Source organism: Pygocentrus nattereri, chromosome 16 (genome assembly GCF_015220715.1).
Source record: "Pygocentrus nattereri isolate fPygNat1 chromosome 16, fPygNat1.pri, whole genome shotgun sequence".
NCBI classification, from domain to species: Eukaryota; Metazoa; Chordata; class Actinopteri; order Characiformes; family Serrasalmidae; genus Pygocentrus; species Pygocentrus nattereri.
In genome coordinates, this window is record NC_051226.1 from 13,371,064 (window position 1) to 13,390,098 (window position 19,035).

Below are 19,035 nucleotides of genomic sequence, written 5' to 3' on the forward strand. Positions count from 1 at the left end.
TGGTTAACCGAAATATATCAACACCAGACAAATAGAGTCCTCCTTTTAGGTACATTTAAACTAAAAGCGGTGCTTTTGTGTCTTGTTTGATCTACAGTATCATCAGTTCGCCATTTTGTGCAAGTGACGGAGCACTGCTTCAAGTTAGCCAGCTGCTAAAAACAGCTAGCCTGGAAAGATAGTGCTCTAACCACTTTCCAGTGCCTCACGGCCTTCCTCAGTTTACTTTAGTTTAAAACAAGGCTGTCACTGTCATTGCTTGGAAATGCACTAATACTAAAATAGGACTTTTTGAGTGTTGTAACAGTGCTGTAGTTTGGATTGTGATGTACAGAAAAAGGTGAGCCAATATAGTAACACCACTACACTTGGTCACAGAGAACAGATCGCCGGTCCATCCGTTCAAACAGGGAATGTATAACTCTGCGTTTCAGCCACTGCTAAAGACTAATCTTACTTGTGGCCCTCCTTCTCTAATCGTCGAACTCGGAAGTGCGCTCTCTCCTGGTGACAGCAGAGCATTGTCGCATTCCTTGCAGTAGAAAATGCCACCAGGGCTGTCGCTAGAATGTGGAAGTGTGAGAATGGTGTATTATATAGAAAATATATCGAACATGTCTTATCACTATATCGAGGAAAAGTTATATCACGATCGTTATCGTTTTATCACCCAGCCATAGTGACAGCCCTACATTGTACTAATACATATTTAATGTGATCCTAATCTAGCAACAGAGAAACACACTGAACTCTGTGAGTGAAGCAAATTACTGTCTATAATAATTGTTCTGATATAAAATTAGAGTTGATGTGTCAGCAGTGAAACCATTTTTGCTTGGTCTGACCCCATGTCACTGAGAAAGCTTTGTTCCACTGCTAATGACACTGTTCTGAGCACTCTGCCAAAGTACAGCAGTAGCTGAAACTGAATGCTATTATCAATTTACCTTTACATTTACCATCTTAATTAATTCTTACAGACAACCCATTCTGAAACTTTACCTTTGTCCCCTTTAAATCTGCCCCTAGAGTAGTTGGTGTGTCCACAATGGTCATAGTAAAATGGATCAGCCTGTGGAACTGGAGTTTTCTGGGTGCTACTGTGTTTCCTATCAGTGTATAAAAGAAGCCCCATGCTTCCTTATTGTTGGATGCACTGTTATAGTTTCAGAATTAGTGTGCACATCTTCACCAGCCTCACAGGAGCGATTATGAAGCTTCACTGACTGGCAACTAGGCTAATCACCCAGAATGTGTTTGAGCTCTCTACAAAAATGGTGAAGACACTTCTTTGCTTTCAGACTTTTAACTGTTCTTGCAGCCTTGCTGTCCTACAGCCATGTTCGACGATTTCTATTGAAATTTCATTGAACATGAAGGGTTTTGGATGAGTCTCTTCTAAGTTTTCATACATCACCACAAATGTTTATGAGGTCTCAGCAGAGCGAAATTATGATGAATGCTGAGTTCGAGGTAAAAGTCGCATAAATTCCGATCTGGTTGTTCAGACTGAGTCGCATTGCTGCATATAGGATACTGATCAGATTTCAGTATCCCATATGAAACTGTCTCAAATCTGAATTATAAAAATCACACTGTTCACACCGACACACAGATGACACATCTGTGAAGAAAATCATTGGATTTGGGCCACTTTTCCCTGCTGTGTGAACAAAGCCTTAGTGACGAAAAATGAAACTCAACTTTTTATTTTTCTTTGATAGATCATGTTCTTTACATAACTGTCACGAGAACAGCAGAGTGCTTTTTGCGCTGACAGACGTGCGCACATCGCTGAACACAGATGAAGCTCTTTCCCATTATAAACACATTAATGAAGCCACATGGAAGCTGAAGGTCCATTAACGCACCAGCAAAACCTAATGAATCGACTAATACACCTCGCCATCATTCAACCAACCTCAATGCATATCACTGTGGTTCATCAAATGCATATTTCTGAATACATATACTTCACCCTGCAGGCCCGAGTTTGTCTGTGAATAAAGCTTAAAGAGCCTTGAGACACCATTGAAGAGCCTTGATGTAAAATGTAAATAGTGAAATATTGAAAACATACCGTTCACTTTCCAGTTCATACAGTTGATATTTAAAAGCTAACCTAAAAACTAGCCCATTGTGTTTCTAATGTCGCAACAGTCTACAGCAGTTTAGCTCAGCCAAATCAGCCTGAGGTATAACAGCCTGGGAAAGAGTGGCCAGGAGTGGTTCAACCTGAACTACTTTTTAAATGAGGCCCAATACCAGGCAGCCAATCAGAACACAGCTCGATTTTATATATATATATATATATATATATATATATATGGCATGTGCATAAACATGTGCGTGTGAGTGCCTGGCATGTGTGTGTACATAAGTACATGTGTGTGACAGCTAAGGGTCCCTCTCTCAGGCACTGGTGACAACTCTGTTTACATCAGGAGTAAAGAGGATCTGGGGGGATTCCCTCTGGGCTGTAGCTGTACATCTATTACTCAGCAGCTTAAACATATACATCCACACTAGGCAAACACACTCCACACTCCCTCTATACTGGGGGTATATGGAACACGTTCCTGGAGGCCTGGAGTGCCGAACAGTTTGGTGCAATAACACAGTTTAGAAACCTGGTAAACTAACTGATGGGTTGTCAAGAAGACTTTACTGTGATAAGACTGTGTTTAACCCTTATTCACAGTACAGTCAAATATTTTTTTCACTTACCTTTCAATGGAAATGTGTATGGTTAACAAAAGCAGTTTTTTTTTTTATTTTGCAGTCTGTTTTATGTGGACGTGGCCATAGCTGGGGGTTCTCACCCCTCCTCTTTCAACTCTCATTGCTCACTATTGCTCAATACAGGAGCACAGCGCTTTATACATAGAGCGACCAGTGTCTGTTAATCTCGTAACAGAATGTGTTTAGATTTTGTTTTATCTTCCACATTTGTTTTATTATCCTTATTATTGTGCTGTCAAGTCCCTATAAGATTGGCTAACCAGTGTTCACTTACCACAGCCCAAATGGCAAGACCTTCACACTAAAGTATTTACAACAGGATTCAATTCTCAGAGCGCACTGACTTTGTTTACATCACAACTGAAACTAGGGCTTTGAGGGAGGAGTGGACAAGAGTATAAAGCTCTGTTTTAAGCTGTTATTTTTCAGATTATATTTGTAGGCGTAAAACGCGCCAACAATAAAATCCTTCTGCAAACCTGCTCCCCTGCTCTCTTCCTTGGCAAAAGAAAAGATTGACATTGAGTTACAGTTACAATGTTTTAGATTTAAAAAATGTTTTCGATTTTCTCCCCAATTTGGATATATCCAATTCTGCCCACTAGTTAGGACCCCCCAATCACACAATACCTCCAGCGCTATGAGGGCGAAAGCTAGCACAGACTTCCTCCAACACATGTGAAGCCAGCTACCATATTTTTTTTTCAAAGATGACATCACTGGAAAGCGCAACTACTAGTTCTATTACATTAACTAACACATGCCTGTGCCTGCTAGCATCACGCTGGGTGATGGGGGAGACAAGGGGGCCATGCTGCCCACCCACCCAGGGAGCGAGGCCAATTGTGCTCTCTGGGACTCCTTTCAATGAATGCCTCTAGCATCACCAGAGATCGAACATGCAATCTCCTGATGACAAGGCCAACGCTTAGATGGTTGTACCTTTTGGCAGCCCTGATACAACATTTTATTTGATGATTTTTATAAAAAATATCCCTGTTATTTTCAATTCTGCGTGCAGAACGACCTCTTGGGGGGGACTGCAGAAAGAGGCTAAACCTCTTGTTAATAAGAGCTGCCATGTGTTTCTTGTAGATACCCTTTAGATGTAAGATGAGCATCTAAAGCAGGTTTCAAACTATGTAAACATTCGTTTTACCCCCTAACATTGTTTTTTCCCTCTATTGGTCCAATATCAATACCTGGTATCATATCAGTACCAACTTTAATGATATATAATATATATGAAATACTGATTTGGTTTTATTAAACAATATAATGCCTCTTGAAATAACATTAAGCTTGATGCTTTGTTTTTATTGTTTTTTTATCACCTACTGTGTAAATAGCCTATCCAGTCATATTCATGTGTTCAGTGTATTCTGAATAATATCAAAGCAACCACATCAAATTGACCTAAAATTTCCTCATGAATTTAATCGTCTCCTAAAGAATCATAATCATATTGAATTAATTTTAAGTCAAACAGTTACCTTTAATTTGACTAGTCTTGTGTTTTGTAATAAATATGGCCTATGTACACTTACTGTTAAGTGGTCTTAAGTTTGGGAAAGGCCCTGTACACATGAAACTGATGATGATCATGATACACTTCAAACAGCTTATCCATAACTGCAGTTCTACATATGGCCACTGGGGGCAGAAATAAGACAGAGCAGTATTGGGGATGCTTTTGGATGACTCAGCTTTCTTTGGCATATTCTCCCTCCATGCTCTCTGCTCAGTGAGAGGCGGCTCAAGACGGCCTGCTGGTTTCACAGATGCAGAGCTAAAGAGCTGGAGTCCCAACGGGGCGTTTCTTTGGAAAACAATGCCCACTTTAAAATGTCACATAAAGCCATACTTCATAGTTCACCGGCACGTTCCATTAAAAGGCACTGTAGCGAAAAATAGAGTGTGGTTTCCAAAACCGGAAGCATCCAAGTCTAGTCCCCCGTTGGCGCTACGAGACCTGCAAGCCCCTGAGGGAGGTAGAGGGATGTATTGTAGTAATTGGATCTGGAATAGCGGTATCTTCTCAGAGGAACCTCAATACTCTGAGTGGGCTCTTTACACAGAGGATAAGGCTAATAAATGCCTAGCAATATTTGCCTCAAACAAATTTGCAGTTCCTTTGCTTAGAAAGACATAAATGGCATCATTTACAGCATTTTGGGTTTATCTGCTATATTTATAAAGTGTATAATAAGACACTTGTGAATGTGCAATGTACAAAACTGTACAAAACTGCAGAATGTCACTATACTAAGTAAAATGATTTAGCCATAAGTAAGTTATATAAAGAATTCTTAAACTAAAGCTATTATTAATTATTTCAAGTGTTCAAGTTTCCACTTAAGACCATTTCCCTTTTGTATTGAAATGAAAAAAATGGCAAAATGTTTCTTTCTTCATTGAAATCTTAATGAAATATCTTTTTACCTATGAACACTGTCCTCAGAAGAGCTCTGAGTGAGAAATAGCATAGAAAACTGAATTTTCTTCACTCTTGTGAAATTAGAGTTAGATGTAGTATTGTTAATGTTTCAAAACCTACCATTTACTCCACAATCCATAATGTCCATATATATGGAATACAAACTGGAAAATTTGTAATATCAGCCTGAACTGCTTTTTACATGAGCAGCCTATCAGAACAGATGTCATTTCCTTATATCACTCTTAAAGGCACAGTAAAACAGCAGCCTGTTTAATTCTAGGTGATAAAATATATATTTGATATATAATATCACACAAATGTCCAGACATCAACAAACTTGGATAACTGCAATAATACTAATTTGGGGTTTAAAAAAAATGTTCTTTATATGTCTATCTCTATACTCTATACTTAACATTACTAAAATTTTGAACACCTTTCTTTGGAACATAACTGACAATAACTGTGACTTCTAAGAGTTCACTTTGCCTTAATCAAGTGTGGCTACAATCACAGTAGGAGTCAGAGTAACAGCAAAGCTGTGGAGAGCAAGAGAAAGACTGAGAGATAGAGAAGGAGAGTGTGAGCACATTGGCCAAAATTGTTAACAAGGCCCAATTCAGACCCTCCTGTATTTGCTAGTCTTGTAAGGCAGACTTAAGTAAGAGAGTCTGGTGGGTTTCATTACTCAATGTGACCAAAACCACTCGTGTTGATGGGAGACAGCCATTTGTCTAACATGTAAAGCAGCCAACCACAGACTGATGTTTTAGCATGATGTGTAGGGTTGGCTGAGTGGAGAAAGGACATTTTGGTTTCCTACCACTAACCACTTCAAACAGAACTCTAGAATAACTTTGATGTCTCAAATGTAATAATCTAGAGACTATGGCCCAATCCCCCGCGACCCTGACGGAGAAGCGGCTTAGAAAATGGATGGATGGATGGCCCAATCCCATTTCTCATTTTTACCCCTAGACCTTGTTTTAAGGTCTTTAAGGTGGAACCAGAAATTTAAGTAGCTATCTACAGAGACATTAGCATACCTTTTGCGATTTTTTTTATGCTGGCTATGAAGAAAATTATGATAATGCATTGAAACAACATTAAACTAAGACAATACAATGAATATCACCATTTGTGGGTTTCTTTGTTCACTCGCGCAGCCATCTTGTCGTTTTTTTCTTTTTTTCCCCATAACACTCTGTTTTGAGTGTGCCTCTGAAAAACCTCAGTTTGGAGGCCCATATAGCCCTAATATTTTGCCATACCCTTCTATCTCAACAAAAATAGGGATGCCCTACCCCTAGACGGGAACATGCCAAACGGAGGGCTAAGGGCTAAGTGGTAGGGGTGCAACGGGATTGGGCCTGTGTCTTGCACCGAGAGGCTCATCGTTGTTGTACTGATCAGAGTGGGTAGCTGCTTTCTTCTTGTGACTATAGCTAGCATAGCATGAATACAAAAGGAACAAAAGTTTGTTTCCCACCACACTAATCAGACTCAGTGTAACATGACATGTTCTGGCCATCAAAGTGTATAAAATACAGCACCTCCATCCAGCAGGAGTGAAAGGAAAAGGTTTGGAGGAGTTTCTGCAGGGTATGATTCAGCGCCTGTTCAGCAAACTCCCGGCCTGAAGCGCTCTCTGTACTCGTCCTGCTCTCAGGCAAGAGTTCAGTTCTTCCTGCCGGAAACACCACACGTTCTTGTTGATCCCGCCGCGGGACTCTGGCTAGACACACAGCATGCAGAGGCACTTTTGGGCGAAGATGAATTGCTAATTGAGAGGAAGTGAGGGGAAATTGCATTAGCATGCCCGGACAAAGTGAATCGCTTGTGAAATCTAATTAACCTCAGAAACATGGAAAAAAGAGACTGAGAGCAATACAGATACTGGCCTTTAGGTATTCCAGCACATATGCTCCCCAGTGACTTCCCGGAAAGCAGGCCATTAAAATAGCAAAAGAAAATAAGTTTTTCAAACATCTTGAGATTTCGAAGAGAACACTTTTCTATTTTAGTCTATTATGGACAGGGAGTTCCTTACTTTCTCCTTTCTATGAGGCACAGCAGTGTTGCTGGGGTCTTTTTATCTCATCTCAGTTTCACTGCTAGATTGAGACCCAAAGAGTGGCTCTGTGGTCAGCAACTGACCATCCAAGGAAGGGGTTTCTTTTAAAGTGGCCAATAAGTGTACACAGTATGTAAAGACCCCAAAAATGCCATTGTTCCTGATACACTCATCCCAGCACCAGACACTCTACCAGTGTCACTGCTGTGCCGAGAATGGACCACCCAAATAATATCTGGTCAACCTGTGGTCAAAAACTGACTAATGATGAAAGGGGTAAAGGGGGCTGGGTAACAGACGTACTACTATCTGTACACCTATGTTGTGGACCTGTAAGGTCAGGGTTTTAAATAAGGTTAAGGGTGACTGGCGACTGTTATTGTGATACTAGCTTTTGCGATGCTGATGGCAGCCGCAATACACAAAAAAGGCATTAATTACAGTATTTTTACTGTGTGCTGTGAGCATCTTGACCAATCACAGTTCCAGAGTGTTTCTCTCAGTGTTTTCATGTGATGCAACCAAACGAAATTATTTTGGTGAAAATAATGCAGGCCGACCCTTAAAGGGTCCATATCATAGAAAGTCGAATATTTCCTACTTTTTTCCACAAAATTTCAAACTGTATCGTTCATGTCCTATTTCATACAGTGCATATGGAAACTAGGCTGTGCAGCTCATTTTGAATTCATTGTTTTTGTGATGTTGTACATCCTCCTATTCAGCCTACAGCAGTTTAGCCCTGATCATTCATCCCCAAAGTTACAAAGAGTGTTCAGATCAGACTGAATGAGGCACAAAACAGGGTGACCAATCAGATCTGATGTGCCTGCATATATTGGTCTTAAAGGCACAGCAACAAAAACAGCCTGTGTAACTGTAAGGGATGCAGAGAGGTTGCTCTTGCAAAATGATCAAGTAAGAATTAATTATAAATGTTTCAGATACATAAACCCACACAAATGTTATAAGTGGACCTCATTAGAAGCAATAACACAAAAACAAAGGCAAACAATTTATCATTTTTATATAGACATATATATATATCTATATATATTTATATAGAAAGAAGAGTGCAATTTTCAAACTGCAAAAATTCACATCATTCAACATTCAAGTTATATGTGGAGAATTTTTACCTAATAATGCAGAAAATGTGGTGCTTTGTTAAAAAAGGCTTAGATCTTAATTGAGATAAAGTAATCACATCTGAAATACAATCATGATGTTGATCAGAAAAAATGCAACTAAATATTTTATCCAAATTCTTCAGTCTTAATAAATATCATATTTCTGATTCACCAATGTGTTTGTAATATATTATACAGCATTTCGCAGCTGTAATAAGAAGCAACATAATGGCAATACAGCTATTTTGTCCATATTGTGCAGCCCTTATTTCTGTTCAGTTGTATTATGTTCAGGCCTAAAAGGAATATCAAGATCTTACTCCACATTTCCACTGTAAGCTGAAACAGAGAGCTATCAGCCAATGCTGTTTAGTGTCTCTCAGGTCAGCTTGTGTGTAGCTAATGCTCACTTCCTCCTGAAGGGAACTGGCAGATCCACACACACTCATTTAGTCACATACACACTCCGCGTGAGGAGAGCTTTTAACCTGCTCACACACACGCACACACACTGAGGCATGAGAAAGGATCTTCTTCAGCTCAAGAGGTTTCAGCGAGCATGCAGCCACCTACAGAACAGCAAGAATCCTTCAGCCAATTAGGTGCACAGCGTTCATCTTATATGTGAATATCTGCAATCCCACGTTGTCTCAAGTGATTCCACCCACTTTTAATCTCTCTCTCTCTCTGGTAGAGGGAAAAAAATTGATTTCTAAAGGGAGAGACAGTGTAGTTGGCTGGACTGCAGGTGTTTTAATAAACAAAGCTTAAATTCCACACATATTTCTATAATTAAACCATTAGAGTTTAAGCAAAGTCACTCAGAGTGGTTTGATGTGAAATGTGCCATTATACTTACCAAGGCTCCACTCCATTTCACCCTCACATTTTGTATAATTATTTGTCAAAGATTAGCTTGTTATTAAACATCGTTATTAAATATAAATGTTAAACATTCTGTGGAAAGTGCAGACTCAAAGATTTCAATTTGTACCATGTTTGTTTGTAAGCAGAAGAAGACATACCTTATTAGAATTTAAATTTGATGAAAAATTGTAGCTTTATTTACTAAAAAGAAAAATCATCTTTTATATTTTTGCCAAGGTTCTGTGATTTTTTGATATCAAAACAACAGAAAAAATTCAGAAGTGCAGACCTGAACCTGTCAAAACAGAAACTGAATATAAATGTAATTCATTACATCAATACAGAATTATACAAATATTTAATTACATTGAAATAATTGTGTAACATAAATGAAATGCATTGTAAAATGGCTTAGAAAGGTTTCCTCTTCATAACATACAGCAATGTGCTGCTGATAAAATGGCTGATGCTGCAGGACACCACTGTGTTGGAAACTCTGTAGCAACCGGCACCCGCCCAACATGACTCAGCGAAATCCTGCTTTTGTGGGCATGGCCAGAAGCTGTCAGTCATGGGCTGGGGAAGCAGGTGGAGGTGTGTAATCTCTGGCACCAGCAGTGGTGTCCTGCTGAGTTTAGCGAACAGAGCGCACTGTAACCTCGCTTTACCTGCACTCACCTGGCACAGGCAACACCTGTGTGCCACGCAGGAGAGGGATAAAGGCGCAGGAGGACAGATGAGTCATCAAAAATGGCTCGAAGGTGGCACAGGTGCCTAGCAGGACACACAGGTGCAGAAACAAAGGCCGTCTGGGCATTCTCAAAATGTTCTGCACCAGCTCAGAGCAGAAACAGTGGAGCTGAGCAGATAATATGCTTAATCAATGACTTGCGATTCTACTTTTTTTCAGAACCAAAAGCGATTATAATACACAAAAGCAAGTTAAAAGCAAGTCCAGATGTGTTGAGAGTGAATTACTTTTGGGGGGGATAGTTCACCCCCTTCAATCACGTCTCTTAAATCTACAACTGTGTACTTATTTACGCGCCTATGTGCTTTACTGCTCACCGATGGTGACATTGGGTAGGGCACTTTCCATTTTAGAAACGTGAACAAAGAAAGGAAACTCAACCAGTGAGCTCTTCTCATGCATTGGCCTTGGAAATGATTCCTGCTTTCATTGTGTTACAGAGACTGTTGTTGAAAGAGACAGATGAGGATCAAAACTATAAAATATACTTTATTTACAGCTGTACAAAAGTGCTCTTCTGAAAAACAAAGCTAACTTCTTCACTGCAACACTACTCAATCCAAGTTAACAAATGTAACATTGCTAGCTAATGTGCTTCATTTATTTATTTATTTATTTTTTCAATTTAAAAGCTGGGCTTAATTATTTAACTGTTAAGGTACTCATTTACACAAACACCTACACTAAGTAGGTTACTCATTGTGGTATCAGTATCGGAAAGAACCATAAAACATGTACTCATATGCACATATGCACTCGTATGGCCTCTGTCTTAAACCCTTGAAGGACGTAACCTCAGTAAGATCCTCCAGAGTGTTCTTCTGTGGCCTAAAAAGACGGGCAGTGAAAATGAGTCCCCAGTGGTGACCTCAGTGCTGATCTGTTTACGAAGTTTATGGCTGTTAAACAGCCCTTCTCTCAGTGACCCCCAAACAGAGGTCAAGCGGCTCAGATTTCCCCCTTTCAGATCAGCTTACCATAGGACTGATGAATCATTCCGCCTGAGCATCTATCAGGTTGAGAGGCTCTTAAAGGAACAGTGCAGTTCACTCAGTTGAGTGAGACTGCTGCCTGATCTTCCCGCTGACCGTTAAAGCAATGCATGTAGACAAGATGAAGCACGTTGCTTTATTGAAGATTGTGCTCAAATTATGTGCTCATTTCAGAAGATTTTGCATGTTTTAACTAAACTACAGCATTGTAAATATTTTAGCTGTACGCATGAATTCACTATTTCTGTGATGTCACAAGAACCAACTCCTGTATGCACATCCACCTGTTCGGCCCACAACACTTTAGCCCTACCAATTCATAATGAAGATGTAAGGAGTGTTTCAGTGCTCTTTAAATCAGGTGCAGATCAGGACAGCCAATCAGAACAGAGCTCATTTATCTTAAATAGCCTTTTAAGTTCTGAGTAAAGACAGACATTGGAAAATGAACATTTTTGATGAACCACAACATTTTATGTGGACTTCAAAGGAAAAAATTAAATACAAGAGAAATGTAGGATATGGGCCCTTTAAAGGGTAAATCACCAAAACCCACACGACTCTCTGACACCAGGCAGACGCCTGGTTTGTGAGACTAGTACCATGCTGATTGATGAGGTATAAATTTCCACTACTTCTTAGCCACATTAGCCCTGCAGCGCCTGTGCAAGACTAAAAAAGTAAATTTTGGACAACAAACACATCTGGCTGAGGGACTGCATTTGGTGTGAGGGGGAAACAGTGTAATTCACATTTTTTGCCAAGTTGTTCCTTTAAGCTAAATGAGACTGACTCAGGCTACATGTTTACAATGTTGGTGTTATTCTCTATGCTGGAGAAAAGCAGCTGCGCTGTGTTTTGGGTACCAGCCTGATGCAAATCACACACACACACACACACACACACACACACACACACACACACACACAACACCAGTAGGATTCCACAGAGAGGATGCCAAGCTGGTGTTATGGGCTCCAATGCGCAGACAGATGTGTCTCATATAGTCATGGGGATTCAAACACAACTCCCTCTCTCTTATCTGTTTATTTCTCTCTCTCTCTCTCTCTCTCTCTCTCTCTCTCTCTCCCTCTGTCATTCTTTCTCTCACTCTCTCTGTCTCTTGCATGATCTCTGCTGAATGAGCATTTCCCTTCTGCCCTTTGCTTTCTCTTTCCTGTCTTTTCTTTTTCAAATGCACACAATCTGTCTCTCACTATTTAAATCAAAGCTTGAGATTTCAGAGACAACGCTGGGTTAAGAGCATTTCATTGTCAGAAAATGAGGAAAAAAGAAGAAAAACAAAGAACAGAAACAACCTTATCAGGGAGAGGGAAGGCAGATATTCAGGAATAAGAGATGAGAAACTGCAGTATCATAAACACACGCTCTGGGCAAACCTTATGTAATGTTGATATTTAGTTTGCTGCTGCACGTTTTTAGCTTTTTACCATTACACTCCTTTCAGCATTCGCTAATGGCTGCCAACCAAATAGGATAAGCTTTCTGCTGTTTATCTCTCTCTCTCTCTCTCCCTCTCTCTCTCTTTTGCTGCTGGGTCGGGTAAGACTGATTTGGAAGAACAGAGGAGTCTGGCATTGCCCAGATTTTTTGCCCAGAGTCTTCACTCTGGCTGAGACAAATCCTCCTAATCCACAGCAATCTTGTTTAATGATCGCCCGTGCACAGCCTGTCCAGACTGCTGGCTGCTGTGTTAGGGCTGCACAATGTATTGCAATTTTATCATCATCACGATATGGGATCTTGTCAATGTAAGCAGTATCTTTCATAATGAGATTATAAGATTATTCAACCTAATTCTAGACATTTCAACTTGTCGGAACAAAACCTCATATCTTCAAAATAATAACTTTACAGTTGATTTATAATGTTATTTATTTATAATGTAAGTCATTGGAACCAGACTTTTTTATGAGTCACTTTGGGCTGTTTCTTTTGGTCCACTCATCATGAAATTTACACAAAATGTAAAGGGCAACAGGCTTTTTCAAATTATGTCAAATACTGAAAACAACAAAATTGGACATACAAGGTTTTGTTCAAACAGCAGTGATATCTTGTTAAATGAACTTATTCCACTTACAGATACTTGTTTTAAGAAATAATACGGATAATTTAGCTTAATTTTACATCAGTCCACTAAAACTGTTTAATAGGTATGGGATGTATTGAAATCTCTAGATTAGCAATTTTTTACAGTTTTTTTCTTGTGATTTACTGTTTTGCCATTACAGCCTTTTCTGCCTTTTCTGAAACACTCAAATTACATTACCTGCACACAGTACCAGTGTGAAAAAATTCACACCACTGAATCCACTGTATTATTAGAGTTAAGATAGAATCATGTTGCATTGTTAAATAATCACTAATAGACTTATTTATGTGCTTTTGAAAGATTTGAAAGAGTGCAACTTTCAAACCATAAGAGCAGCTTTGATTATAACCTACAGCATCATCAACGTTGTCTTAAGTTTTAAGTGGGGACACAATAACATAGAGATTGTGAACTGCCTATAGATGAGTTAGACCAATCCAACCAAACACCCATGTGCTGCGTACATAACAAAACAACCACAACTAACTGGCAAGTTGGCTCCCTATGTTCAGTGTTTAAGCCCCACGGATGGATATTCTGGTGCTTCCTTTTATGCTGTGGCTGACTGACTACATTTAGGATGAGAGGAAAACGTTGTAATCAGCTGTAATCAGCTTGATCTGTGTCCATGATTTAACAGTGAAAGCAAATCAGAAGCGCAGGTGGAGCTGGAGGAGGTTGGGGTGTTTGTGTGTGTGTCTGTGTGTGTGTAGCAAGTCAAAACGACACAAACCTTACTATCGAGTTCACACACCCTGGCAACAGGAGAATACATGAACAATAATGACAATGCAAACCTGGGAGTACACATATACACACATCCCTCACCAAACCTGGAAACACACACACACACACACACACACACACACACACACACACACACACACACACACACACACGCATATAGGTCTTTGTAGCCCAGGAACAAAAAACACACATCTACTGTGTCAAGTAATAAATACATGTAATAAATGGGGGCAGTCATGGGCTTGAGGTTAGGGAAATGGCCCTGTATCCGGAAGGTTGCTGGTTCGATCCCCGGTGCTGACAGTCCATGACTGAGGTGCCCTTGAGCAAGACACTTAACCCCCAGTTGCTCCCTGGGTGCCGTGGATAGGGCTGCCCATCGCTCCGGGCAAGTGTGCTCACTGCCCCCTAGTGTGTGTGTATTCACTAGTGTGTATGTGGTGTTTGACTTCACGGATAGGTTAAATGCGGAGGTGGAATTTCCCCGTTTGTGGGATTAAAAAAGTATACACTTTTTACAGTGTATACATGCACCATGCTAAACAATACATTGTTTGTTGAGCTTTATCGTGATACTGGCCTTTGCAACACAGCCTGTTTCTGTGGTTCAATCAATGTTTTCCAACAAGAGTAAATCATTTTTGTCAAAATAATGCATTCAAAAGTGCAAGGTGCTTCACAATAACCATATGCAGCAATACAGGAATCTAGCTGGTTGTTCAGTTTGGGTTCCACAAGGTTCATCACTCTTGGGCACCCGGACATCTGTGGAGATTCTTCAGAAGGTTGGTCATCTACAGAAGGTCTTTTCTCCTCAGTGGATGATGTGTTAACATGTTACTTAATAATACATCACTGATTTTGGACATAGATAACATCAGCTAGAGTAGCTAGGCTTCTATGAGATACAGCCATGCTATCTCTGCCTTCTCAGTCATGTTCTTAACAACAGGTCCTTCACAATGTGTACGTGATCAGACATTCGTTTTTCAGGGTAGTATAATAAAAACACATGCAAATACAAGCAAAACCGTCATGTTTCACTGAACTGTTAGCCTGTATATTTTTTTCTGCCTTCCCAATGAGTGCCCAAACAGTGATTTCAGGATTTGAATACTGGCACTACAAACAGTTAACTAAGTACTCAAGTGCCTGCACACATGCATGGTCAGTACTGTAATTTGGCAAACAATTCAAAACAATAACTTTCAATACTTCCAGGTACTTTTAATTATTTATTAACATTTTTAATTCATGCTAACACCATGTCAACATTTTGCCTACATTTAAAGAGTTCTGCACTGATTAAAAACAAGAGAGCAAGACATTTTGATTAAGATTTGATGCATTTTCTGTGATCAATCTAATAAACATGGTGTTCGGACAGTGATAAGTGTTTTAACCTTAGTATTGTTGGTATCGAGAACCATAATACAGCACTTGGCATTGGTATTGAAATTCTGATATTATGACAAACCTGCTCCCCAGTCCAGGAATACGCACACATAGGCACATATGCACATCTGCCACAATTAAAACATCTATGTCATGGTGCAGAGAGAAGAGAGGATATAGTTTATAGCTCCCTGAGTTACTGAGCCAAAGGCCAAAATCTCCATGGCCGTCTGAGCTTCCTGACCAAGGACACTGCAGTGTGTCTTACCGCAATGATGCAGCAACACACAGTAAACTGATGCTTTATATGGATATTGAAGCACTTTTATAGTGCGTTTTCCAAAAAAAAAGTAGTCAATCAGTCAAGGCATGTTTGGTGGTGAGGTATGTTTCTTTAATTTTGCACTGGAACTGTGAGGCTAATGAAGCAGACAAGTAAATGGAAGCTTATGAAATTGTTATTGAATGTGAATTATACTATTTATACTATACTATTTTCAAATGGGTTAAAACATAAACAAAGTCCTTTGGAGTTGTTTGAGTTGCAATGATTCATCCTACATAAATTTGGAAACTTTGATTTCTTTACAGTTGTGGTAACAGGAACCAGGGGTCACAATGTCTACAACACTAATATAGCCATTTTATTTGAAATCCAAAGAACCAGTGAACCTACACAAGCTTTTACATGTAATGTTCATGATGGTAAAATAGTAGTAAATCTAAAAAGACTATTTTTCCTTACGGCACTCTGCAACATGAATGGACTGAAAAAAATATGTTGTGGGCCACAAACGCTCCCTCAGAAATGCTGTAAAATATCCCAGGTAACAGGAAATGTATTATTCACCATTTCATGTAATAGGAAGCTTTTGCAGGTATTAAATTCTTAAATGTTTGGTCTCCATCACCCCCACTGTTAAGAATTCTGATTCGTTTCTCTAGAATGGAGCATTTCACATCAAACCACTCTGAATGACATTTACATCTCAACCATTTAAGTGTGTAGAATTTAAAACAAAAATCACTGGAGTTTCCCTTTAAGCAATCTCAACCTGCTTATGTAGTTACTGACATATTATTATATTATATTTATATATTAAATTTAAAAACTGGGCTTTCATAGCTAAAACCAGTAGAGATGACCATCTGGAATCAAATGCTCAATGCTGTATAGGTAAATAAAAAATGCTAATCTGACTTAAAGATCACAGGTTGCTGTATAAAGGCAGCCTTCGATATTGTTTAGATTCCCCGTCCACCCTGATGGTAATGTAGCAGTGCGTCTGCAGTGCAGTGCTGTGGCACTGATTAGTCTTGGCCAGTCATTCCGGCACCATTTGTTTGTATTAGTCATCCACAGAGGGAGAGAAATGTATCCATATTTCAATTAGGCTCAGTCACAAGTGCTGATGCATTGCTCCTCCAGGTCTACCTGCCTGGCCTTGGGACACTGCCAGTGAAACAGAGCCTGAATGACCAGTGTGTGAATGCTAAATGATTTAAGGGGCATTTTATATGCTCACTGACAAGGTGCTAAGCTATACACACTGCCTGTCAAAGGCTTCATTTCAAAATGTTTTAAATAACCGGCAAAACCTGCTCTTCATATCATGGAAGACAGTGACAGGTAGTAACAGTAGAAATGCTATGGTCATGCTGGGACAATTTTAAACAACGGACAGTCAGATCAACTTCCAGCAGGAGCTACTACAAGCTACGGTGCTGCTATCAGCCGATCGGACAGAGCAGAGAGAAAAAAGGCAGGATTTTCTGGTCAATCCAAGGTGAACCGTAAAGTAAACGTGCAAACAGAGCATTTGCCCTGTGTGTTGTTTTTGTGCTGCGGCTCACTGAAGGCCTGTATACAGCGGATCAGGCAGGAAGCACATCTTTAAGCATATAGATAGATAGATAGATAGATAGATAGATAGATAGATAGATAGATAGATAGATAGATAGATAGATGTGTGGTGTAATAATACAATACAATAATAAAAATAATATTATAACAAAATGTTCTACATGTATTATAATTACCTAATATAATCGTAATTCAAATCAACATTATCACACACCAGAGAGCTTAAAATAAATGATACTACAGATAAGGGCAAATAAAACCTCCTTCATCTGCATTCCTACACACTCTCTCTCTCTCTCTCTCTCTCTCTCTCTCTCTCACACACACACACACACACACACACACACACACACACACACACACACACACACACACACACACACACGGTAGTCCTACCTCCTCCCACTGGTGGATGTATCTGATGAGGCGGGACAGCCGCAGCAGGCGAAGCAGGCTGAGGATTTTGGTGAATCTGACGATTCGCAGCGCTCTAGCCGTTTTGTACACCTCCGAGTCAAAGCCTTTCTCTACAATTAGAAAGATATAATCCACCGGGATGGAGGAGAGAAAATCCACCACAAACCAGCTCTTCAGGTAGTTCATCTTAATGACCTTGGGGTCAAGGATGATCTCGGAGCTCTCCTCATTCACTATGCCCGTGCGGAAGTTCATGACCAGGTCCACCAGGAAGATGGTGTCCGAGGCTACGTTAAAAACCAGCCAGGTGGTGGAGGTTTGCTCAGAAAAGAAGGTTATTCCAACAGGAATGATGATTAGATTCCCCATCATCATGATGAGCATTATCAAGTCCCAGTAGAACCTGCAGGGGGCCAGAAATAGCAACATGTCAAAGAGAGTTTTCAGTTCAGAGATACATCCAGGCTGAGCACGACTTCAGAAGGCCTTACTGAGCAGTTTTTTATTGGAAATAAATCTGACAAAATGTGACAAAATCCACAAGATATACGCAAAAGCACAGCACATTTGTATTCTAACACATCTGACCCAAATGATGATGTGTTTTTTGAACTGGTGCTGCATTGTGTGTTTGGGTAATCATGTGTAGCATGTGTACTTATTTGCCTATTTATTATAAGATCTGCACAATGTATAATGTTAATCAGTATCAGGATACTGGCCTTTGCAGAGGGCTGCAATATGCAAACGAGCCATGTAACCAACCACAATGCTTTTTTCTGTGTACTGTGAGTATCTGGACCGATCGCTTCCACAATAGTTAGTGTGAGTCAACAAAAGCAACTATTTTGGTCAAAGTAAAGCATGTTGATCTTCAACCATGTCACGCTATTGATTGATCAACCTGTCTTTAATATATTGGAGGATGTGTAATCACAATATTTGGAATGCTTGCTGTTCTAAAGTTTGATGACGAGAGGTAAAGCTATAATAAGCAATGAATCTAAAATAACATGACAAAAAAAAAAAACCCAAACAGCACTAGTGTATCTTTTTTTTTTTTTTTTGCTGAAGTGATACATGAAATACAAGCCATCATGTATTTGCAAGCTTCTATGATTTTCTGTTCAGTCCTTATGCAGAGTGATGCCATGCAGAATTAAAAATGGGTGGGTGTTTCACAGCAACACACTCATGTTGTATTCTGAGTATTAATGTTTTTATGTTTAATTCACTGCCATGGCCCTGAAGGATTCTTCTCCTTCAACTAATCCCTCGTGTGGATGCAGGCCTTTATGCCATGTTTACGCTTTGCGCACATTTCCAATCTTCTTGGATCAAGGCCCATGTGAAGGAAGCCTAAAAGAGGCCAATTACAGTACTGATGAATACACAGTCATCCGTGCAAAGTGACTCGCATGCAACGGTATTAGATTCAGTGAAGGAGCTTATCCTTTTATTGTAAACACTGGACGTTCTGATCTGGGAATCTTATTGGTG

The 19,035-nt window shown here is 39.8% G+C and overlaps 1 protein-coding gene across 4 annotated transcripts in view; it reads right to left on the reverse strand.

Annotated features, from left to right (window-relative positions):
- Positions 1-19,035, reverse strand: part of LOC108438107 (potassium/sodium hyperpolarization-activated cyclic nucleotide-gated channel 1) — a 169,738-nt gene that overhangs the window by 130,192 nt on the left and 20,511 nt on the right. For all 4 annotated transcript variants that reach the window (XM_037546019.1, XM_017715686.2, XM_017715703.2 and 1 more), the window contains exon 2: positions 17,515-17,938. In XM_037546019.1, coding sequence (XP_037401916.1) covers positions 17,515-17,938 — 424 coding nt within the window. The remainder of the gene's footprint in view (positions 1-17,514; positions 17,939-19,035) is intronic.